Source organism: Balearica regulorum, chromosome 21 (genome assembly GCF_011004875.1).
Source record: "Balearica regulorum gibbericeps isolate bBalReg1 chromosome 21, bBalReg1.pri, whole genome shotgun sequence".
In the NCBI taxonomy this organism is placed as follows: Eukaryota; Metazoa; Chordata; class Aves; order Gruiformes; family Gruidae; genus Balearica; species Balearica regulorum.
The window spans coordinates 3,586,723-3,611,467 of record NC_046204.1 but is presented as its reverse complement, the minus strand read 5'-3'; the positions used below and the strand labels follow the sequence as shown (position 1 = coordinate 3,611,467).

The following is a 24,745-nucleotide window of genomic DNA, read 5'->3' as shown; positions in this document are numbered from 1 at the left end:
ACTAGAAGTATAGTAGGTTGGATCTGGGAAAACCTGTCAGCATTGGTACAGATGGTGTAACGCTCCACAAGAGTCAATATTCCAAGCTTTTTCCTTTAAAAAAAAAAAAAAAAAAAGAAGCAACAGCTTCCTTTCTGGTATTCACTGAAAAATGTCACTGGTCAAAGAAATGAGGAACAGAGGCATCCAGCTTTCTACAGCAACCTGTGGTCTCATCCCCATTCCCCAAATCCATCGAAGAGTCCTTTCAGAAAGCAGTTGGCCATTGCCTGTGCCGTGGATGAATCAGGTTACGGGCTAGCGTGCCTTCAGCAGCTTCGCAGAACATTTCTGCAATGGCAGCTGTGGCAGAGAATGGAAATCTCTCTGACGACAATCATCGCCCGACTAACTGCACACCGTATTTTCTGCTTTGTTTCGGAGCTGCTGTGTAACATGCAAAGTGAGAGTGTTTTCGCTTTGCCTCTTAGGGGAAGTCCTGGTGACTGCCTCAACCAATTGTTAAAAGCCACAAATCAGGAAGTCGGAATGCCAGAACGCTTCAGTGGCAGTGGTGTGCAGAAAGAGACGAGCCAGGAAGCCGAGTACAGAAATCTAATTAATATTAGCACTGCAAAAGCAAGGCTAGGCTTAAACTTGCAGGATGCTGAAGTACCTCCTGAACACGGCAGAAACAGTGCGGTTTCCTCTCAGCTATACAGACTTCTGGAGATGCGTCCATATTACACAGATATACTGGAAATACCCTACAGAGAAAATGGATAATATGATCTAAAAGAGTATGTTGTTTTCCTTTCTCACAGCCTGACAACAGAGTTGATAGATTAGATCTTTCCATTAAGTAACACGCAGTAACAGTTGTTTTGTTTATCTTGCTGTCTACTAAAGGAATTTTAATTTTGACACCTTTTCTGCCAAGCATTCAAAACAATGTACAACAGTTAAAACCACTGCAAAGTTACGTCTGCCAACATCACTTTGAAGAGGTGTCTGGATGTGTTGTATGAGAAAACCTTAATAAACAGAGCTGGATGGAAAATTCAATACAGTAAGAATGATTTTAAAAGCACTATTGAGGTACAGTAGACACATTTCAAAAAGATTTTATTAATCATGTATGGTAGTTAATTGTCATAGTAGCTTGCACTTTTTCACACACCGAAACTTTGCATAATCTCCTGTTTTCCCCCCACCTTCCGATTGGAAAGGTCACTGCAAAAAGCTGTTTGAACTGTATGTCCCGTTGATTTACTCACTTTTGTTCTGGCAAAATATGTGCTCATGAGCAGCAACCTAGTTCTGAAGGACCGCACTTTAGTTTTAGTGCTGCAGTGGCAATAACTATGGCACCAGCCAGAAAGACAGATATTTAGTGTATTCATTTGTTTTGCCAGCATCTACAATTCCTTTCCAGCAATTTTATTTCATAGCAGTGCTGCCCTCTGAATTATGAAGAAAAAAGAAAAAAACCCCACCAAAAACCTAGTCCATGTGCAGAACATTTTTCTGCCTCATAAATTAAGATGTTTGTTTACCCTAAATTCAAACCTCACAATTTCTACCTTTCCTTCCTCCATCTATAAACTTGAGAGCAGCATATCTTGTCCTGCACAGGCAAGTTGTACAGAGAGATACTGAATTTTACAGCGCAACTATGGTTATGGAGAAATGTAATAAGTTTGGGTGTCAACTACTAAACTATTCATAGGATTTAAATCACAGCCTCTTACATGCATTGACTCTGTTAGGCAAGAAAAATTCCAATCGCACTGTCACACTATGCATTCAGCCAAGTGTCCTGTTTTGTGAAATGCTGATAGAAGGCTGGGGTGGGAAGGGATCACAAAAAGCTTATGAAGCTGCAGAACAAATTTCAAGTAGCCCATTTACGAAGTAATGCAAACCACAATACACAGCTAAGAAAAGAAGGTGCAAAATGTTTTTCCTGGCTATGAAGTCATTGTAAGTTTTATTGCTAGTGAACAGAATAGAAGGCAGGTGGTTTAATCTCTGAAGAGATAAGGATGAATTTGATGTTGAGATGAAGTGGTGCTTTTAAGTCAAAATACTGCGTCGTAGAATAATTTTATGTGTGTGTTTGCATCCAGTAACTCACTGAATCCAAAGGTATCTGAGAATCGTTTTAACTGCTCTGCTAATGTGTGAATTGTGCATCTCTGAAAGTTCCGTGTAACCGCAAGTGAAACCAATGGTAACAATTTGTTTGCAGTTTCCACACTTCAGCTACTCTTTATATTTATCAGAAGCTGAATTCTGTGTATCATTGGGTGCTACACACAAACAGCAGAAAGGAAACAAGTCTGTCCGCCCCCTTTCCCCATTTTCATGTCTCTTTAGCGGTGTACTGAATTACACCATATATCCACACTTTGTGGGAGAAACTCTAGGACTGCTGTATCAAAAGTTCAGTGAAAGCTTTTTCCTGCTCACTTCTTCAGTCTTGAGAATAGGTGAATTAAGTCTTAAGTCTCTCAAGTCTTTAAGATTCTAGGTTCTGCTCTGAAGCATTCCTACTTTGGGAAAAAAAAAAAAAAAAGAACAAACCCCACAGTAAATTGTAGTTGTTCTGAGGTATCCAGATTAGAAAATTTGTAAAGAGCTACATTTAGTTTTCACCTGCATAGTTATAGAAATATTCACTAAAACTGAACATGAATTTTCTTGTAATTATTTTTATTCCTTATTACCCTTAATTAGGTAGTTTCTTCCTTAGTGGAAAAAATATTGCTATGTATGGTCCAGGAAAGAGCAATCTTCAAAGAATTTAAATATTTTAAAATCTTTTATTTAAAAACCCCATACTATAGAATTGATATCTTTACCCAAATGACTTTTGGCATCGCCTACAATCTTTGTATTTCAAATTTGCTACAAAATGTACTGCCTTCTCAAACTTGGAACAAATTTTAATCCACCTCCTCGAGAGCTAGGTAACTTCTGTGACACGAAGGCGTAGACTTCCGATCAGAAGCGTGGCTTTTATCTCGCCGCCCGTGTCAAGTCAGAGCGTTGCCAGGACACCCTGCCCTTTCTGCCACCCTTCAGCAGCGGTTGTTAATTGGGCTGAGACGTGACGGTTTCGGAGTGTGCTGGGGTGAGCAGCTCTGTGCCACCCTGTTGGACAGGAGCACTGCCTCCATGTCTCCAGGTTTCCTTCCTTCCTCTGAAACCAGGAGGCTGCCGTCGGGTGACCGCAAAGGGCTTGTGTAAGGTGTAAAGGCTTGGGAGGAGGTCAGACGTGCCGCAGCCTCCTTGTGTCCCCTATCCTGACGCTGCTTTAATGAAATATTTAATCCTTTCATCGCGGGATGCCCCACTTGGCAGCAGACTGGAGGGACGGGTACACAGGCCTTCTCCTGCCTACCTGCGGCTTCCCTCTCCCTCCCGGGGCGTCTGCGTCGCCGAGCAACGCCTAAAATGGCCGCGGCGGCGCGGGGCACGCCGGGAGTCGCAGTGCCGGAACCCGCCCGTCCCTCGGCCCGTCTGCGGCCGGCGGACTCCCTTTCCCAGGAGGCACCGCGCGTAGGAGATCAGCGCTGGCGGAGACGGTCGGGGACCGAGCTGAGGGAGGGGATTTACCTGCGGGGAGGAGGGCACAGGTAGGGCGCGGCGCGGCGGCTGCCGGGACTTGTAGTCCCGAGCGAACGGCCCGTTCGGGGAACCTGGGTGTCGGCCGGCAGGGGGAAACTACAACTCCCAGGGCGCCGTGGGAAGGAGCGGGCAGGACGCCGCCGGAGGGCGGGGGGTACGAAAGGGAACCTGCCGCCGGTGCTGCCGGAGGTCGCTTCCTCAGGTAAGGAGGTGGCCGGGGCGGGCGGTCAGGCCCCTCGGGGGGGCGCGGGGCGGTGGAAGGGAAGGAGGGTGGAGAGCCCCCGGGCGGGCGGCGAGCCCCCGGGCGTTGCCTCATTGTTCGGGGCGTGGGAGGCGCCGCCGGGCAGGTGAGGCGAGGCGCTGAGGGCGCTGCCGCAGCCTTTGGCGCGGCCGCAGGCGGCAACGGGCCCTGCCAACGCCGCCGGCCGGGGAGCGAGCTGCCGACCGCGGCCCAGGTTCTCTCCCCCGCGGTGTCCCGCTGCCGGTGGAGGCGGCGTTGCGGGGAGGGGTGTTGGGGCCGGTCCCCGGGGTGGGGTCGGCAGCGGCGACAGACGTGTGTTTACCGAGCGGGAGGGGAGGGCGCGTTCCCGCGGATAAAGCCCCCGACCCTCTCCCCGGGGCCGGGGTGGGGCGAGGGAGCAGCGGCTTGCCATCTAGGGTAAAGCCGGGGAAGAGTCGCCCCCCGTTCCTCCGCCTTGCCCAGCTGTTTCCACGCTTCCTGGAGCGGTTTAGGTCGGAGCGGGGTATTCTCGAGGCGCGTTTGGAAACATCTCTTTCTCACGGTCCCATAAAACTTCGGATAGTTTTTTCCTAATAAACGAGCTCAGTTTACAACGGTTTTCGGCGATCTGGGACTTTTTAGGGTTGTTGGCGTTTGGTGATTTTGTTGTTGGTTTTGCTGGATAAGCTTCAAGGAAATATGTACCTCTATAACACTGAATTTTGTTGCGTTCTTTAGGGGAAAAACAACTAACCAGGCCGTGCGTATGTTCAGTTTCTGAAGCATCTTTCCCTGTAGTGCATAGCTATGGCTATTGGCAACCAAATCGCACCAGTGGTCACTTCTGCTCTCAGTTTTTAGGGCTGCAACGAGTGTTGTAACAGCAGAATGGGTTACTGCCAAGTTTTTGTTGACTGAACAACAGTAAATGTTGGTGTTAACTTAGGGTTTGCTCTAGGTACATTCCAGGTATGTAACTGCTTTTGAAGCAAAGCCTAGCTTAAAGTAGATGTCTTTATTGTCTTGAGCGGAAGGTGCGTATTTTTAATTGTTGGCTGTGGCCTATTACATAATCATTTTGATGTAAGGGTAGGAATAGCTCTTTTCATGGGTGCATGTTAAGAAAGCTGGAAAAACAAGTCCTTCTTCAGCTTTAATTTATAAAAGATTGTTCTAAGCTCAACCCTTATCTGTTCTTCTGCCGTGCAGGTTTATTGTGAAACACTTGCAGAGTCAATGAGAAATTGGCAGTAAACCACACACCACAAGCATTCGGGGTTGTCTGAGGAAGATGCAGTGTTCTAGTGCATACCTCTGAAGGAGCTGGTGAGTGAGAGTTTAGGCCTTTACAAGTCTGTCATTTGTGAGACTGCATTTTGACTTTTTTGGTATCACTATTCTATCATGATTAATTCAAGGTCACATTAGAATTAAGAAGCCTTTGGCAGCAGAATAAGTGTGTTAGAGTTTCAAACTCTGATCTCCCGAGTGAATTATAAAACCACCTGAAATTTAGGCGATGTTTCTTTTTACTGCCATCTTTTTCCATGTACCTGAAAAAATTACCTTTCTCAAAAAATGCTCCAGCAACACTTTGAGCATGAAAGACACTGATAATACAACAGAAATAATAGATACACAGCTATACGTAAGGAAAATGTAGACGTAAAGAGGAATTAAAGAACACTTGCTTCCAAGAGTGGGAGGAAAAAGTCTTCTAGTGCTCAATATTCACAAATTGTCTGCGTTCTTTTTTTAAAAGCAACAGGAGGAAGAATTCCCTTAGTGAATCTTGATGTGTTTAGCTTATGTGTATTGTGGCACTTGAGATACAAGTTGACAGTGATTTGAGATTTGTTTCAGATGTGGAACTCTAGTGTGAAATACTTGTTTTAATTAAAATGTCTGTGTTCTCAAAACTGTGTTGGCATCTCAAGCATAAATACTTTCTAATTTGGGCTCTAGTTTGTGCATGACATGATCTTTTTTTTTTTTTCTGTAATCCAAAGAGAAAATGCTGCCAAACATGAAACATATTCTGTGGGCTTGTAAATGGTTTTGCTGTAGGTGTCTGATCCTGATCAAATACACGTACTCAATTTAAAAAATAAAACTTCGGCTACCTCATTCAGAGGCACGGTTAGTATTTATGTATACTGAATGTCTTGGAGGCTCTAGGGCTCCTTCCTTTCTAAAGTTACAATTATGGTGTAAAATATTGTTCAGGTTGGCAATAGAACGGTTATAGACTTGTGGCTGGAAAGCATTAAAATGAGTTGTGTTACTTCCGTGGTTTTGTACAGGGAGACCAATTAGCAGTACAAATCCCTACTTGAAGCTGCTCTCTTGTTTGTAAGTTCTGCACTTGATTTATTCTTTGACTTACAAGCCACAAGCTGTTTCCAACCTTGCTGAGGTGTGGCACAACCAGGCTTTTGGAACACTATATATGTTTTTATATTATTACACATAAAAAGTATGGATGGTTAAGTCTGATGTCTTTCATGGGCATTACAGTAAAAAAAAAAGTAGATAGCTAGTGTTACCTTCATGGCTTGAATTTCTGCCTTGTTCAGACAGATATTATTCATATATTATGTTAATAGGCTTCTAATTTTTACTGGCTGATAGAGAATCTAGCAGGATGTGAAGAAATGGTTCCGGGACCTGAAGTAAAATGTAAATTTAGTGCATACAACATACATTTAATATGCTTGGAAGATTTAAAGCAGCTTGTTCATCTCTGCTTTCCTTTTCCTGCAGTTAAAATGGGTTCAAACAAAAAACAAGTGACAACAAGTGTGTGTGTCTATATATATATACACAGATATAGCTTAGAGAGAGAGATATATATATATAGCTTAGAATCGTCTCTCTCAGAGATAAAAAATATTGGCTGATGATTTGAGGGCAAATAGATCTCATGCCCTATTTCTACTGGAACAGCTGCAGGGCAAATGTTCTAGTTTGTTAGAATCACTAGTGGCTATGAACAAATATCTGCCCATTGATGCAACGACTGTTGATTAGTATCTTCATTTATTTCAGGAATGGAAATACAGCCAATATTGGGCTTATGCTGTATAGCTATTTGTATTGACAAAGAGGAGGATCGGGCATTTGGAAGTGGCTAGTTTCACAGATGTTTTTTTGTTCCTGAAAATAAGTATTTTTTTAGATAACAGGAATATACTTGTTTAAACAAATACCTTTTTCATCTGCCTTTTCTTAGTATTTACAGATATAATAATAATCAGGTATTGACAAAAATCTGTGCATAGCATCCAAAACAATGAGGAATTTATCAGCAAATGTCTTTACCAACTCTTAACTATTTTCCTCGGAGGAAGTCTTTCTCAACCAAGAAGCAAGATCTCATTACCTCAGATTGTAGAAAACTGATAGATAATAAGGCAAATTCTGTGTATATATGTGTGTTTAAAATACATGCATCCATATGCACATCCTGAGAATTGTTTTAACATTAGACTCTGCTGGACTGTCTTGAAAAACTCTATACTCAACCTTTACTGCAATAGAAAAGCACAAAACCCAAAAAACCTCCCCACAACAAACCAAACAAACCCCCTGTTTTGAAATGGTTAAATGTGCAAATTAAAGTTACACCTAATGTGACCTAAACCAGAATTATTCACAGTATTTATTTAAGTACTCTTATACTGTCATACACAAGTGGAAAGCTCTCTGTCAAACTAGGTAAGCGCAGTTACATCAGCAATCATTTACCAAGTCATAAGTAGCTTCTGTTCTGCTCAAATGTGCTCAAGAAGAAACTGTTACCATCGAAGCTATAAGCTAGGTGTTCTTGGCTTTTGGGGGTATCTACTGCATTCTAGAAAGGTTGTCTCCTTTCATCTTCTGAGATGACTTCATGTTTTTGTTGAGAGGTGTTTGCATTTGAGGTATTTTGTCACCTCAGGTATTGCTGAAAAATAACATTAAAGCTTTTTAGCAATTGATAAGCTTAGCTGTAGATTAGAAATGTCTCTTTCTGTCCTCGTGTAAAATTCCCAAAGCTAAATTTTCCCTGCTGTTTTTGGCTGTGCCACCGCTTTCCAGCAGTTCTGTAAACTGCCATAATCTGTCTTAATTTTCACTCTAGGTGGTGGTACCGTTCCCAAAACTATCTAGCTCTTATCTCATTCTGGAGAATCTCTGTATGCTGCTTACGTTCCTTGGTTCCTATAATCTACACTGCCAACAGCAAGGCTAATCAGGCACTGTCTTGGCCTTTGTCAGCGAGCATCGTACACATTGCGTGCTTATATTGACTGTCTGCTTTTCATTTCGGTATAGATGTCATGCACATTTACATGCGCGTAAATAAAACTGATGAAATCACGGGTGCTGCAGCTTGACACCGACAGACTTGACATCCGTTGTTATGCTTAAATTGGAAGGTATTGTGACAGTGCAAGCTTTTCCTGATTTGCCTCAGTCTTCACTAACTGTAGAATTTAGTTGTAGCAGCAAGGCTGGAATTTAGTTTTCAGGATTTTCAGTCCTTGATCTTGGTGCTTTCAGCTGATAGCAGGGGATAATAATAAGTTCTCCCACCAAGCTAAACTAATCTTATTTTGAAGTTGAGGCAACAGGCTATGTGTTTAGTGATTTTAAAAAACTGAATAGAAATTAATCATAGGAACTGCTCAAAGATTTTGTTCTTCATAAAAGCAACTTGCCAAGGGTCATGATACACATTTTGCAGTAATTTAAAACTTATCCACGGGACTTCAACAAAAATAGTAACAGATTTCAGTTTGTGAGATGAGTCACTAAAGGAGTTTTCCCCTACAGTTGAAGGCTTTCTTTTGGGCACTTTCCGTTTATTAATCTCTGGTTAGAAGGCCTTGTCTGTCCCCATGTTTTATTTACAATATGAAAGACTATGTTTTCCTAAAGCTACTAGGCTGCAGGTACTGCAAGTTCTGAGAACTGGATGTGGCTTCCAACATTATATTGACTAGAGAATAGGCAGATATTATAATATTGACATAGGGAGTGTCTAAACAATGCAGATCAAGCATGATGTAGCACCTTTTACTTTATCCAAACAATTGAATACGTGGACTCTATTTAGGTTATGTGTGGAGTTATATGGCAAAAGTGGAGGGGGGGGGGGGGAAGCAAAGCTTGTAGCAGACTGTCCAAAATATTCTGTTCCACACTGAGCAGGTCTGTTCTCAGGCAATTGAGAAATACTACTTATTAACTGACTTCACTAACGCTTCATGGCTGTGCTGTCATGGGAGAAATTAATTGCAGTATTGCCTTTCCAAAGTGGCCTCTGCTCTCTGTCCTGATACAAATCCATCACAGTTCAATGCTGCAGCCAGAGGAGCCTGTACCTGTGGGGAGGCTTATCAGTGGTGGTGCCAGGCAGTAACTGTTCTATTGCAATCACATTGATTTTTTTAGATCCTGGGTGTGGAATAGTCTCTGCATGGCCCAGTTTGGAGCAGACTGATAAGGCTCTTTGTTTCTTAGCAACCACAGTCTGCCATAGCCAGAAACCTGCCCCTGTGCAGCTGGAGGGAAAAATCTGAATGTCTCAAATTTATCTTGGGCAAAGGTAAGTCATTCCCTCGGCATATTTCATTTAAAGGTCTTTGCATTCAAATAAAAGGAATGAGTTGGCAAAAGTTCCTTAACAAAGGGAAGGTGTAACTTTTCTGTCATTAATAAGACGTTCTAATTTCTTTCCCTGTTCTTATTTAGACTCGTGTCTTTCCTGGGCATGGAGGTGCCGTATGTCCTTCTCTTAACTAGACTTGTAGCAGAAGTTGCCAGCAAATCTACTGAAAGTTTGGTAGGTACTTCATGGTTATTGTCACGCTAGGCGCTGTAAAAACAGAAGGATCAGATTATTGCAGATTCTGTGGTTTATAGAAGGCTTTCTAATTCAACAGACATGACCTATATTGCTAGCAGTCATTAACTGAAACTTTCACAGTGAGACAATCTGCTGTGAGGGCTGATTGCCTATTAAAGCATTGAATTCTTCCTAGTCACGTGCTTGTAGGCTAGCAGGGACACAACTGATAACACCTCACACCATGTGGAAAAACACCCTGATGATCAAAAGACCACTTTTCAAGCTGCTTGGCAGCTTAATTACAAACAGACCAAAGCATGGATACCTGAAAGTTAACTTTACAAATGACTGAGAAGCTCTGGAGCAAATGCTGCTTCAAGTCACAAAAATAGGTCAGAGTATTAGATTCTGCTTGAAAGAGAGTTTGACCAGCAAAACTTAAAAAACTTGTCTTAACATGTTTCTCTATAGATCTTCTGTCTCCCCATGATGCACTAACAGTGTGAAGTCAGCCTACTAATTTCAGTTTTGACAGTCCCAACCATTTCTCCTGGCAGCTTTGATCTTTGTCGCCCCTGGATTTGATGGGTTTTGCTGATGAGCAGAATAATACTGACTGCTAAATGTTAGGTATATTTAAGTTACTTCTATTGCAATCACATTGATGGCTGAATATAGATCAGGTCTTGTTACTTCTGACTTCATCCCTTTTTAAGACTGACTTGACTTGCTGTATTCTTTAGGGGAATGTACCTGCAAAACCTTAGAAGGTGTGGGAGTTTTGTGGCTTATTTTTCTTCTACGGATTCAGAGAGTGGATATGCCCAAGTCTATATGGGATGGTACTAGTAGCTATCGAAAGAACCACAGAGTTTCTAACAACCATTTATCGCTAAGCTTATGTCACAGCTTGTTGTAATTTGTAAATAATTTTGAAACTGACTTTTATATAAACAAACAAAAATAAACTACGTGCCTTCAGGATATTCTTTTATATTAAGTGTTGAAGGAAGAAGCTTTTGTAGTTCTGCTGGATTGCTCTGCTGAATGTAGATGTTATCATCACTTGTAATATGGGCATTCAGTGAAAACTGGTTTTTGCCAGTCATTTTGCCAACAGTATTTCTGAGCAAATCTGTTAGGGCGTTTGTGTGGTGCTGTGGGAAGGCTACCACCCCTCTGAACTGTGCTTCACTGGAGAATTTAGCAAGTATATTTCTAAAGCAGTTTTTTTGAGGCTTTGTCCAGTGTCAACAGTAGAGTGTGCATTTGTTCTCAAAGTGTTACTTTGGGTAGCAGCTGCCAGGTCAAAATCAGCTTGGTGGTGCATCTAGCTCTCCTTGCAAGGTTGCTTAATGCAAACAGAAAAAGTTACAGCAAGTTTTAACTGCAGTTACTGCTTATTCCTCTATAGTCTCTGTAGATTTTTTTGTTGTTGTTGTTGAAGCATTTCAGTAAAATTAAGAACTGTGTGAAATGTAATTTCTTTTCTTAGGTTTCAGAAACAGAATGCTGTGTGGATATGTTGGATTCAAACAGTTCATGTCCTGTAACCAACCAGTGCAGTCCAGGTATAGTGTGTCATTGTTTAATAAAATTCCATAGTGTTTTTGACAGTTAACACCAAAATACAGTGCCTGATTAATTGGGGAGCAAAACCAAAATAATTAGTGCAGGTACATATTGAAGTCTGTCTTCCCCTATATACACAAGGTAATGCTTCTTATGACTCATAAAGGTTGTTCTTGCATGGTAAGGAGAATAGAAGACTATTAATAAGGTTATTCTTTATCTTTTTTTATTTAGTGTGCAGTTGGATTATGTAAGAGCTATTGTAAATGCTTAAAAGCCCATATAATGAGCATAAAAAGCAAAAATGCTGTAATGAGAATCTAAGGGAGCATTAAGAGTAACTTGAATATTGTCTTGTTAGCACAGAATGCCTCATTCTTCCTTCTACCATATATGTAGAGTTGTTTTCTTCTAAATGGAGTTAAAAACTTCTTCCAGCAGTAGCAAAAAGGTTTCTTTTTTTAATGTTATTTTCTTTAAAATTGGAGGGTAAAAGCGGGAAAATGGCTTCAGAGCCTACAGTAACAAAAGAATTAGTGACTTAAAAATTGGGGTCCAATTCTGGGTTCAGTCATCCCCTTGTGATGGTTGTTAAATCATTTCAAGCTTGTCTATTTTCACTGCTTCATTAGCTTCTCTAACTGTTGCTTCATTTAATGCATTCATTTCTTATTCTAAATGATCTTAGATATGGTATAACCAATTGTCTCAAAGTTATGGGATTGTCTTAAGTCTTATTATAAACTGATAATCTACCAATATCTTTGGTGTCAGATAAGTGCTCTGGTGCTTCCTTCCTATTACTGTAGAAAGTCTTTGCCCTTACATTGGGTCTGTTTGTGTTTAGATTAAATGTCAGATGTAATTTATTACTGTGGGCATCAAACATGCTGCTTCTCTCTAAGGAAAACATAGCAGCGGAGCTGTTCTCAAATCAGCACCTTACTAATGGTTTGCTTTATGGGATAATTGATACCAGTTTGGCTCAAGGCTCTATAGAACTGGATTTTAGCCAGCACAGTAAGGTTTTTTTTTTCCTTTAAATGTAGACTGTAATATGATCTAGTAGGAATATCCTTCTAATCTTCACGTCTTGAGTCTAAGCCTCAAGTGAAACCACCACAGCTTTATTGTATTAAATGAAGTTGTTATTGAAGATGTGCCCTAAACATTTTTTTCTTAACAAAGACATAGCAGTATGTGCATTTAAATATAAATTGAGAGACCTGAACATTTGAAGACATAGGCCAGGATGGAAGTTTAATCAGTTTCCAGCCTGCATGGTAGGGTGACCGATATATAACACTTGCCATCTGTCACAGAATAGTTTAAACAGGCATGGGTTCTTTTTAAAGTGGAACAAATAGTATGATACTTCAGAGGACTGGGGCATGGTGAAAAGACTGTATTATGGCAGTATTTGTATTTTTTTTAGCTTGCCGTGCTTCAAGTGATTGACTATAAGGATGCCAGTATCTTTTCTTCGTCCAAGTACGCTGTTTCTGGTTCTTAGCATCTTTGTCCCTGCCTACTTATATTTTCAACACTATATATTAAAATGGCATTACATTTTGTTTTGACAGTGTATGACTTCTGAAAATAAATGATAAAATTCTCCCTTTTTTTTTTTTTTTTTTAGTATTGGTGAGAGTAGTTGCAGGTTGTTAGACACTTCCCATTTTTCTCAAAACTAAAACATGTGAAGCAGTGAATGGCTATGTTGCAATTGCCCTCTGGGAGTTGTTTGCTTGTAACACTTTCTCCTTTTTGGCCCTTGAAAGGTTAGATCTTTTCTGGATTAAACCCTTTGAAATGAAACCTCTTAACCTGTGTTACATAATAGGAAGCAGGAGATGTTTGTAATCAGTAGACCAAATGGAGGGAATTTCTGTTGCCTCTACCTCTTTCTGAAGACTAGGAAGTATCTCCAGTGTCGCTTTTGTTGTTTTCAAACCTCTGTATGTCTTATTCTTATGCAGGTTGTTACAGACGATGGAATGAGGATGGTAGTAGCAGCTGCATTAAATGCAAAAATGAAACCCTTCCTGTTTCATCTGTTTACAATCTGACTGAATGCAGAAATAGTGAGTCATGTACCATCCCTTTATTTCGATGGGTGTTTTTTGGTACTGAGATCTCTTCTTGCATGTGTGGTCCAGCAAAGACTGTTCAAGAAGGCATGAAATGTTGCAGATTCCCCCCCCCCCCCCCCCCCCTTGTGAAACTTCAAGGGAAGATTTAGTCCTAACTGAAATTTAGTTTGCAGAAACTGTGCAGAGTGCTGTGGAACCATTCCAGAGTTTAGCCGGGGGGGAGGGGGAGAGGGGGAATTAAAATCTTGTTATGTATTAGAGTACCTAATCTGCAAAGCCAAATGCAACATTTGAAAAAAAAAAAAATCCACAAATTAAAAACAACAAAAACCAAACAACCAAAACATTCTGCCCAATGTAAGCTCTTAAAATAAGAGTCCTAAACATCAAAATGATTAAACTTACAGGGTAGAATGTGTATCGGACGTACAGTGAATACTGAATTTTGTGGCTGCTTTAATCTCTGCTGTAAGAAAAAGGCATTTGCTGTGGGTGTTTGCTAGAGACTTCACCAGAGCACAAAATAGCTCAGACTATACTACAGTTCTTCAAAAAGTCTATATTAAGAAGGCTAATTTTGTACATGTGCTTTGAGAGGTGAGAACCATTCAATTCCTTGTAAATGTTTTTAATGAAGAGGTAAGAAACTTGATGTAAGTTTCTGGGAAATGCACTAGTGAATTGTTTTCTTTTTGGACAAATTATGGTGATGCTTGTTTGCTTCCTTTTTTGAAATAATCAAAAGTGATATAAAGAATGAATTTTATTGTTGGAGAAATCAGGATTCTTATACAATTTCAAATGATTACAGAGAAGTACAATAGCCTTTTACTAAGATTTTCAACAAATCTGTAGTTTTTGTCAGATTTTACTTTAAAAAAATCTTTTTGATTACAGCTGGTATCAGAGGAATGAATTTCCAAATGAATATAAGCACTGTAACTCCTTTCATACAGAACGTAGGTGAGTAAATAGAAATAGCTATTGAGTGCAGGCTCTGTGATTATTCACTGCGTACCAGCCCCGTCGTGACATTGCCTTTGAAACAAATTGTAAAGTATGTTTTTCTGTAGCATAGGTTTTCTTCTAAATCTAGTAGCCATTTCTACTTCTTTCAGGCTTATTCTTGGCAAAAATCTTTCATATGTCTTAGAGTTGAATTTTGAGGTAACTGTGTTTTACTGAATGGTTCTTTCATCTTGTGCTAGTGAACTTGAAGTGATTTTCTGGTACAGGTTTCTGAAACGCCATAACTTGAGTTTTGACCCTTATGCTGCAAGAGTTCTGGTTTTTAGGGATGAGGCAACATGTTACACATCTGTTACATCTTGATTAGCCTTTCTGTAGATTGACTTTATCACAGCTGACCAGTCATTTCTGTTTAATCTCCTAAAAATACTTGTTTGACACTGGTAAGAATAATACAAATTGAGAATATTTAGATAGCAGCATTGCATGCTTTCGCAAGAGATTGGATGCCAAATGAAGTGATTTAGCGTTACAGGGTGAGTGCTTATCATCAGTGCCCTTAAAAAGGAAAGCTAAACAGCCACATCAAACTTGGGTGCTGCCGATGCCTTTCTAACAGTTGTCTTGTCATGTGTGTATACTTGAAGTATCAAGTGCTCTGCAGAATGTGGACTTCTTAAGCAGAGCTTGTCAGAACTGTTGTCCTAGTTTGTCTGCAACAAGATCGTAAACAACTTTTAAGAAACAAAATACTTGCTCTTTGGGATCATAATCTTGGATAAATAAAACAGCAGAATAAATATGCAGGGCATTTTTTGTGGCAGGAAAAGTAGGATAGAGGTGAGGGAGGGCAGCTTTTGCTAATGTCTGGCTCCTTGGGATGGTTTCTATATCAGTCTCTTGTGGAAAACGTAATACCGGGTGTATTGTACCAGTGGTATATTGTCTGTTGACAAGTTCTGTCTTTAGGAGACTTTGTTTAAGGAATAAAAGAACAATATTAGTGTTGAGTTCCTCCTAGCACTGGTTTTGAAAGTTATGTAAAAGAAACAGAACAGTGGATTAAAAATGTGGGGCTGTCTTCAGGAAAGTAGAGACTAAGGCTTTCCTGACATTTGGCAGGTGTGGCTGGGGAAGCCGTTCATACAACGAAATGAATATTGAAAGATCTTTGCAAATGTTTCAGTGATGTGTGTCTGTATATTAAAAAAACCCAAACAACCCACTTTTTCTTTTCTCCTATGAATATTGGGAAGTTGGTCTTTATCTTTTGTTTAACCCTTCTATTAGAAGAGATTTCTAGTGAATAATAGTGTTTTTTCTCCCTCTCCCTCTCTTTGTTTTTTTTTTCCTGTACAGGGGGCCCAGAAGTAGCAGCCTCTCTCATCTTAGGGACATTTTTCATCAGTTTATTCCTGATTCTGTCTGTTGCTTCTTTCTTCTACCTCAAACGTGCCAATAAACTTCCTAATGTTTTCTACAGAAGAAACAAAGGTAAAATACCTCTAATTGTCTATTTTAATCTCTAAAGCTTTGGCTTTTGCTCAGTTTCTTAATTTAAAACTTTAAATTTCTTCATGTCAGTGTTCTAACTTAATGTAGCTACTGCTATCTCTTTTGATCATCCAAAGCAATGCAAACTAATGAGAATTTTTCTCCTGCTACGTATTTACAGTATCATGTTTTCATGGCAATGCAGAGGATGTCTGCTCTCAGTCTTAAGTGTGCTTAGGTGCATATTGCACAATATCTCTCACTAACCCAGCTATTGTTTTTTGAAGCCTTCAAAGATTTGCAAGAGTGCAATGCCTGATGTTAGTTGTCATTGAATATATCTGATTTCAAAAAAAAGAAAATGAATCAGTGCTTTTTGCACAGAGGGCATTTTTTATAGAACTTAGTAATACTTGTTTATTTCAGTACACAAAATGCCAGAAGTTTATAAAGCCTTACAAAAAGCAATTGTTTATTCTTGGTTTAGAGAGAAGGGAACTGTAATACTAAAGGGCAGTGTATTTACCACGGATGTGCCAGCAGCAGGAGAAAGGGAATGGAATTTGAGGTTTCTCATTATTTCACTACTTATTCAACTGTGCTTGCCCTCTAAATGCAAGATTTACTGGGGCTTGGAAGAGCTAACTGCCTATTATTTTTTTTAAAAGCAAAGACCCCTTAGCTTTTCTTGTTATAATGAAATTAATTCTTTATTTCTGCCATTCCTGTTGCTGAGAAATTAAGCCATGTAACTGAAATGCAGTGACATGACTTCATGCCAAAGTGATTCCAGAAAAGCTAGGGAAAGAACACCCAGGATGTACTTGGCCATAGGGCACCAAGACTTCATGTAGACATCTGGCTCTTTCAGATGCTTCAGTTTCTGTGAAGTTGTTCTATGTGTCCACAGTTTACTAGTCTCACTTTCTGGAAGGTGGTGAACAAAATATGTGGAAGGTGATGTCTCCATTTTGTTCAGTGTTTTGTGTGAAACTGAGTCTGATCTATGACTCTGCCTTGCCCGTTCTATGCAGTCACTTTGAATGATTCCCATGACAACCTCTAGCACAGTATTTGCTGTGTTAGAGCTCCTTCTGTTGAAAGCAAGCTGTTTACTGGTTAAGTCTGCTAAACAAATGGACCTCCTGTTATTTTCATTCATGTCTTACAGGACCAAGCTCAAGCTAGCCTGTCACAATAGAAATAAGCTTAAAAAAAGAAAAAGGGGGTGGGTGGAGCAATAAAATTCCATTGTTTGGCTAAGAGCGTTGTATCTAGTCATAGTAACTTCATGGAACATCACATTTCCAGTCTCTGTGGTATCATTTCATGTAAAAGTATACAGCAGTAGCTACCTAAATTGATCAGTGCCACAGCAACTGCTAGTATCCTAATCACAACTGTGATACTGAAATGTCTAGGTTGCTTTTGCTTGTGTCTTCAAGTAAATTTAATTAGTACAAGTTTCTTCTTCAGTTTTTATGTGTGTCAAGAGCTGTTGTGCTGGGACACTTCCGAGCTGGCAGGACACCAGACCTCTGAGCCTTTAGTGTTACTGGTCTGACTTCCACATTTTGTACTGATAGTTCACTCTGGTACACCAGGCTGAAGCATTCATGTCCTCCTCTGAAGGAGAAGCATTAGAAACATTTCTCTGGCTTATTATCATGTTAGCTTTCATTCTCTCTGGATGATGATTATCATGTGGCCAATAAAGGCAGTCACTGCTTGTACAGAAGGGTTGTATCTTTCACTGCTCAATTGTTTTCTGTTTCTACTGCCTTTTTCTGGTAGTTGGCTCAAAGTGCCATTTTTCCTATTGAAGCTTCTTCATATTAAAGACATACTGCTGTGGCTACCTTCTTTGAAAGCAAAATAAGTCATTCCTGGAGACCTTTGCAACCCTTTATCTCTAATCTTGAAGACAGTCCTACAGACAATGTATTCTACTAATGGGATTTCTGAATGTTCTGATCTGTTTTGGTAGTCTTTGACAAAACTATTTTTTTAACAATAGAACTATTCTGTTGCACGCATGTATTTTTAGGAAACTAGCGGCTCTAGTCTTCTAGATTAATGATGGTTAGTCTCTCTCTTTCTCTCTTTTTAGCATCTGTTCTCCAGCCTAGTGAAACAGTAAGTAAAATTCTGTCCTTCCAATAGGAACAAGCAAGCATAAAACATCAAGTACACAATAACTTAAAGTTTTAACAGTTCGTTAGGGAGCTACTTAATCTGATGTATGAGACACTGATATAAAAATAAAAGATGTTTTGGGGTTCTTTGTCCAAACTGGAAAAAAAGGTGAAAGTTGAATACTGCCTGTATCGATTCAATAGAATTACTTTCTCCAAGAAAGATTATGTACACAGTAAATATTACTGGAACCCTAAAATGTTCCTGTATTTTTTTAAATGAAAGACTGTGAAGACAAAAGGTGCTCTTGTTTGACATGATCATTCTTCTGTTATGCAGGCATCCATGATACCTCCCCCAGCTTCTTCAGGTGAGGAACTGTTCTCTGGGGCATGCTGCTACAAATATTTTTACCTGTTGGCTTCCCATCTCATTACTGAAAAGCAGGCAAACTATCTCAAAGTGGATATGCTAAGAATACACAGCAAGTCAAAACAATTATCTGTAAAGCGTGATACAGAACTGTGGAATCTGTTGAGGGGACAGAAATCCAATGAAATCTGTCTAGTAGACCTTTTTGGTAGGATTTATTGCTTTAATTAATGTCGGCATACAGTATTGATGGAGTACTTTATGTTAAAACAGATCTTTGACAGCTCCTAAAATAGATCTTCAGCTTCTCTGTCCTAATAGAGAAGTCTTACAAGTAGATGCAGTATTTTTTCATAAGTGCTCAAAAATAAATTATTCAGTCTGGGACCTATTTTCAGGATTGGAATCTTCTTGACAATGCCAGGTTGGCTCATTTTCAGGCTTTCTCATTTGAAGCTTATTAGCTTCTTGAAACAAATAACAGACTGTTTGGAATGTACAATTTTGTGTGTATGTGGTGTGTGGGGCGTTCGTAGGTTGGCTCTTTTTTTGGCAAGGTGGGTTTTTAATACTTGTGAAACTCAAGCAGAAATTTATTTCTTGGGGAAGATTTAATCTAACTGGCTTGTCTCAGTTTTCCTCCCCTATTTTTCATAATTTCAATCTATAAATCTTACTGAGAAGTTCCTACTCTAATCTGCTGTTTTAGACCAGATCTGTGTAATCCAAGAGCAAAAACCTGCTTTTTTTGGTGAGCCTCTAAATTTGTGCTACTTCTAAGAAATAGTACATGCTGTTCTTATATTATTAATGATCCAGTGGGAGCCTAATAAAGCATGAAATATCTAAATATGACTCTTCCAAGATATGTATTTAAAAGGGCAATGGATTACACCTAATCAAATCAAAGCATTCTTTTAAGTGTGTCTGACCATGTAACAAAGCTCAAAAAGAAGTGGGTAGTAAAGGATCTATTTTGCAAATGATAGAAAACTTTATGTCTATATATGAAATTAATTTGGAGTGGCTAGGAAAGTGGATTTATTTGGCCAGGGTAATACAGCAAAATATGTTGTCTCTATGCTTGACCCATGTACTTTCAGGACAATGACAGAACTTGTGACTTAAAAGTGAGACAGACCAAATCTTCTAAAAACTTGAGAAGTAATGGCTCAGCAAAATTTCTGGTATCACTTCTCATGTATGCATAGGCCTTTTTAATCAAAATGGTATAATTTAAAATTTAGTTTTTATTAATGCAATATTTAACTTTTAAACACTTTTTAGATGTGTTCCAAACTTGGTCTGGGTCTGGCTGTTAAACTTACAGCTAGTGCTGCTTGTGAAAAGTCTTACTTTCGTTACTGTAATTTATATGTCTGTTTAAAAGAAAGTACAGATGGGGGGGGTTGTTAGGGCTGAAAATGGAAAGCTGCATGTACTGTAAACACTACAAATGATGGAAATGCCAGTTTGTAATGAGCACTTTATATAGTAGGCCATTAGAAGCTTGTTTAAAAAGTGTATTTGTGGACTTTTGCTGTATCAGCTCTATGTAGGGGTTTTTGTGTTTTGGGTTTTGGCTTTTTTTTTAAGGTCCAGAGTGACTTTTGGATGGCATGTGGTGTTATGAATGAATGATAAAGGCATGCTTATGCAGCAGGTGTTAATAATGTTTCTGTGCCCACCATTTCAGTTCGGAAGCCACGATATGTCAGACGAGAACGGTCACTAGTGACGTCTGCATCTGCTGCTATGATCCCTTCTTCCGAAACCAGGGTCAGCAATGTTTAGCCTTCATTCTTGACTGAGGACTCTATAAGTGTACACAGTGTTGAAGAAACTTTTTCTGAATCCACTGAAGTGCCAGGAAAACATCGCAAGCAGCTGACTTAAATGGAAGCCAAATTACTGTGTCAAAGAGTTTGTGCCAAATGTTAACAGAGACTTGAACTAATGCAAAGATACTGATGGCAGGCTACATCCAGTTTGGTGAACTGCTTTGGTGATCTTGAAATGCACTATTCCAGCTCTGTGGTTTCATTTGTCTCCTACAGATGCTGTGTTTAAAATCTTTAAAGAATCTGCCTTTGGTACACTTTCAGTTTTGGCAAGTTCTTCCTGTGTTGTGATGTGTTCTGTGTCGCCAGAGCTGAATGTCTCAGTGCTGCAGGCCAACACAAAATACTGGGATTACTCAAGGATGTGGACTTGTTTGAAGGACCCACTTGTAAATGCTAACACTAAGTGCCACTGCTTTAACGTTGTAGGACAATATAACAGTACTTAACATGCAGTATCCTTCTGAAGCAAAAAATGATGCTTCCTAGAGCATCCTTTTCAGCCTATGACATAGCTGACCCTGGTTTTTAACTGTGAATATAGACCCACTCTCCAGATACTGTTGTTCTTGGTGCTTTTGAAGGCTGTGGTCAGTATGGGTCCAATCCCAAATGTGGGAATTTATTGGGAAGCTCTTTCCAATGGCTTTAGCCCAGTCCTTGGATAAAGAGCCGTTTTCTACGGCTTTGTAACCAATAGGCTGCTATGTCTGTCCTGCAAAGACTGTCTCTGCTAGCTTCCTTCCCTTAACACAGCAGTCTAAGGGAAACCAAAATTCCTGCAGGGCAGCTGTGCATCCGTTAGATATGTCAGTGAGTATTGAGATGAACCGGAGAGGTCAGGTGAATTTCTGCCAATGCAATAAGAGGTTTCTTTGGCCAAGCCCTTCATTAACATGCCTGACGTCTGCAGGCCAGCACCTTATGACAGAGCTCAACAAGTGTTGAAAGTGCCAGCCTACATAGCCCCCACTCTCAGATGCTTGTTCTTGCCCATCTTAGGCCAGCTGTGTGGCTGAGTAGTCACTTGATCAGGAAATTAAAGTAGCTGTAAAATAACTTTTATTTTGGGCTAGGTTATCCTTCACCAGTTTTTTTCCTGGCACGGTTGACTCTGTTGCCATGTGAACACATATATCAGCATAATGGGCCCAGTGGTATGGGCATAAGAGTGGGTGACTGGGAAACGAGTGAAAAACCTGAGGTTGCTAAATTGGTTGAAGTGTCGGTGTCACCATATGTGAAATTATAACTATGCAGCTTGTGCATTCCCACCTACCTGTGTTGCTATTGCCTGTTTTGGTTTAGCTGGCACTCCGTTACGGGTCTATGCTCCAAAAATAAATTACTTGGAAGCTCCTCATCAGCATCCTCTGGCACGAATATAAAATGGAACAGTCAGTTCTCTTTTCCAGGAAAATGTGAACATAACTGTCTTGAGCTGACATGACACCCATATGGAGAGTCCAAACCTTGCAATCTAGTTTCCCTTTTCTCTGTGGTTAAAAGCTTGTTCAAAGCTAAAAGATGAGAACTGGGATGGGAGGAGATAAATAGATCTTATTGAATAGACCTGGTTTTATGTAAGTTTTAGTAAAGTTGTATTTACTTTTATGTCTCCCCTCACAAGGTAATGAGATCTCTTGTGGCATCCAAACAAGCTAGGGCAAAGATTGGGGATAAAGAACTAACCATGAAGAGGCCTCCATGCCAAAAAAAAAAAAAAAAAAAAAGCCAGAATTGCTGTATGGAGAAACTTAAGATTGTCTTTCTATCACACTGTTAAAATAGAATTTTTGTTCTACTGGACAAAACTAACGGCAGTGGACAATGCCATTTTGAGACCCTTCAGCTTTCAATATGAAACGTGGTTTATAGTTTGTATGTTTCGGGTTCCGGAGGTGGCAGTTTTGTTTCTGTCATTTTGATGTCTTTTGATCTTTGTGCTGCTGCAATTTTCCACAGGTAGAAATTACGTTTGGAGGTCATAGATTTTTCCTGAAGTTAGTTGCTGAGTATTTTCCTAACCGCTAAGGAAAAGGAGTAACTATGCAAATAATGCCAAGAAACTGCACCTTTGAAAGCAGGGCGTTTCTGCTTGCAAATCTGTCAATGATAGTGCATTCTTGTGTTGCTTAGTTGCTAATATATTCTTTCTACACATAAATTATTGAAGGATCATTCATGTCATTGTACTGTCTGAACCTTATCTTACCCTCAAGTGCATATTGTAACTTAGTTTAATGTCAAGTGTCTAATGCTTTAACTTCTGTGCAGTCAAGTTTTTCTCAATAACATCTCTCTTCCCCTTCCCATATCTTCCCCCCCAGCAAACTCTTTTAAATGGAGCAGATGTTTTTTACTGTTTTTTTTGTGTTTCAGGAACTGTTCAGCTTTTGTTATTGCTGTCTGACACAGTGGACTCCTACTCTAAACAGTTTCTCATTTGTTTGCACTGTCAAATTAAATATATAATGTGGTGTTTTGGTTTCCGTCTCCCTTCAAAATAATGATACATACATATATATATATTTTTTAAAAAATTGGCTTTAATGAACCCTGATATTTAATGTATTTGTATATTTTTAAATTGTGCCAAAATAAACATATTTGAGCTTTTTTAATGACTGTGGAGGTCATTGATGTGTATCCTTTTCAAGCACAGAATGAAGAGAGCAAAATTAGCGCCCAAAGTAGATCGTTGTTTCAGCTCATATGGCATGTTACCTCCACCAGAACTAAAGTTTGGGGAAGAAAGTCAGCTGAATAATCCTGCCCAGTTCTACAGTAGGATAGCCAGGCTCTTCTTCTGCAGACTGTATCTTCACACCTTCTGATCATAATGGCCTTACCTGTAGTGGTGTGAAAGTAACTCTTCAGCAGCGAATGTAGCTTTAGTAAATTACAGAATTTTTACAGTAGTGGATGTTTAATCTCATTCAAAGAAGATAGCATGAGTAGCAAGAAAACTCTGAAAGAGGAAGCTGCTAAACAGTGCCAAATGTACCAGAAGCTGAGATAAACAGGATAATTTCTTATCAATTATGGTCTTGGGTCTGAGGGTTTGGATATTTTTCCCCATCTGATCTCTGATTAATTTAAAAGGTGTGTTCTTCTCCCTTTCCCTTTGCTCCCTGGGACTTTGGTACTCATTGGATTTCTTTCTTACAAATGTATCTTGTGTTATTAATTCCAGTTGCCAAAACACTCCATAATAACTAGAGGTAAGCCAAGGGAAATGGGGATGCCGAGCCATATGGTCTGAAATACTAGTAGTTAAATTTGGCAATACTCTCTTCCCCTCACAAAACTGGCTGCAGTAGTTGGACATCTGAAAAAGACACTGCTCTTTGAAGTATGCTGGTGAGGAAGGCTGAGCCAAATGCTTTAATGGCTACTGTGCATGCACTGTGGAAAGTCTAATAAACTTTGTTGTCAAAGCCAAGGTGACAGTGTTGCATACAAAGGGGAATTGAGCTGGAAAATGATCCCACCCGGAGAAGAAGACTTAGAAGTGGATTTGTCAGTTAAATGGACTCTGACCACCGTGCACACCACAATATAGCAGCCTCTGGGAAGAGGAAGCACTAAGTGGCCTTGCCATTAGTCACCCGACTGAATTCAGTAGGTGAAACCAGCACTAAGTGAGCTGGGGAGAGCTGTGAGTGCGTGTACAGCAACGGGACGATGTGAGACTATTGTGCACACCGGAGAGGAGCTGTCTCTCTTAGCTATATGACACCATCTGAAGGTGAATGCGTCATAGATGGAAGACTGTGACAATCATTTCTTAAAAGTGTTAAGTCTAAAACCTTGTGTTTCACTAAAATCTGTTACCCAGTTGTAGGCCCTCCAGAAGGCTGGTGTCATATGCATAAAGAATGAAACAGAAATGATATTGCATCCAGACACACTGGATTTTGGTGCGTGAAACTGCACGAAGCTTGCCAGATTGATTAAAGCTTTGTGCAAACATAATTACTTAGGTTCAACCTGCCTTCCCCCAGCTATTAATCAAAGTTCACAGAAACTGCATCCTGAGGTTGTTTCTTTTGTCTTTCTCTGCAGTTTGGGGTTTTTCTTTCTTCTGTCCCCCACCTCCATCAAAAGCTTCTTGGGAACATTGCTTGGAAATACACCTGGGATTACAGGTGCAAGCCTGTAACTTCCTGACAGTAAGATTTGAAGCCTGAAAGCTGTTAAACTATGGAAAAATTTGAAGGGGAGTGGAAAAACGAAGCTTGGGGGAGGGGGGGGGGCAATGACATGACAACTTAGGCGCTAATTGGGAAAAAGGAACAATAAGGTTTTTGCTCTTGTCCCTCTACAGTTACACAGGATGTGATCTAAGTTGTGTGGGCAAAGAGAATGGAAAGAGCAGAAAAGAATACCTAAGTTGATCCAAAGCCTTCAGACTCCCTCATCTGCTTGAGTTTTGTAGGTAACTGAGTGGAGGGATTCGGTGGCGTGTGACTGCATGGAAATGCTGTCGGCTACAAATGGCTGAGCTTAGCAGGAAAGCGAAGCTGTGCTCTGCCAAGCTGGTGCCTACGTGGTGTGATAGTAACTTTGATCAGGAAAACAAACAAACAAAAGTTGT

At 40.0% G+C, this 24,745-nt stretch overlaps 1 protein-coding gene across 4 annotated transcripts; it reads left to right on the top strand.

Moving 5' to 3' along the window:
• The first annotated feature begins 3,494 nt into the window (after positions 1 to 3,494).
• C21H1orf159 (chromosome 21 C1orf159 homolog) lies at positions 3,495 to 22,763 on the top strand. Of its 4 annotated transcripts, none has more exons than XM_075773134.1 (10): positions 3,495 to 3,620; positions 5,042 to 5,158; positions 9,572 to 9,662; positions 11,164 to 11,239; positions 13,220 to 13,324; positions 14,231 to 14,296; positions 15,662 to 15,796; positions 17,907 to 17,932; positions 18,272 to 18,302; positions 20,001 to 22,763. In XM_075773134.1, exons 3-10 carry the CDS (start codon positions 9,591 to 9,593, stop codon positions 20,096 to 20,098), a joined length of 609 nt encoding a protein of 202 aa, XP_075629249.1. In that variant the 5' UTR covers positions 3,495 to 3,620; positions 5,042 to 5,158; positions 9,572 to 9,590; the 3' UTR covers positions 20,099 to 22,763. The 4 variants fall into 4 exon arrangements, with proteins under 4 accessions (XP_075629249.1, XP_075629248.1, XP_075629251.1 ...); XM_075773133.1 differs by lacking the exon at positions 3,495 to 3,620 and adding an exon at positions 3,633 to 3,814; XM_075773135.1 differs by lacking the exon at positions 3,495 to 3,620 and adding an exon at positions 3,823 to 3,959.
• The last annotated feature ends 1,982 nt before the right edge of the window (positions 22,764 to 24,745 follow it).

What these genes read in the sequence shown, in the direction of transcription:
- C21H1orf159 (XM_075773134.1), top strand. Translation starts at nt 9,591, where the DNA reads ATGGAGGTGCCGTATGTCCTTCTCTTAACTAGACTTGTAGCAGAAGTT. An exon ending in AACCAACCAGTGCAGTCCAG is followed by an intron (nt 11,240 to 13,219) that starts GTATAGTGTGTC and finishes ATTCTTATGCAG; the next exon opens with GTTGTTACAGACGATGGAAT. An exon ending in TTCTCCAGCCTAGTGAAACA is followed by an intron (nt 17,933 to 18,271) that starts GTAAGTAAAATT and finishes TCTGTTATGCAG; the next exon opens with GCATCCATGATACCTCCCCC.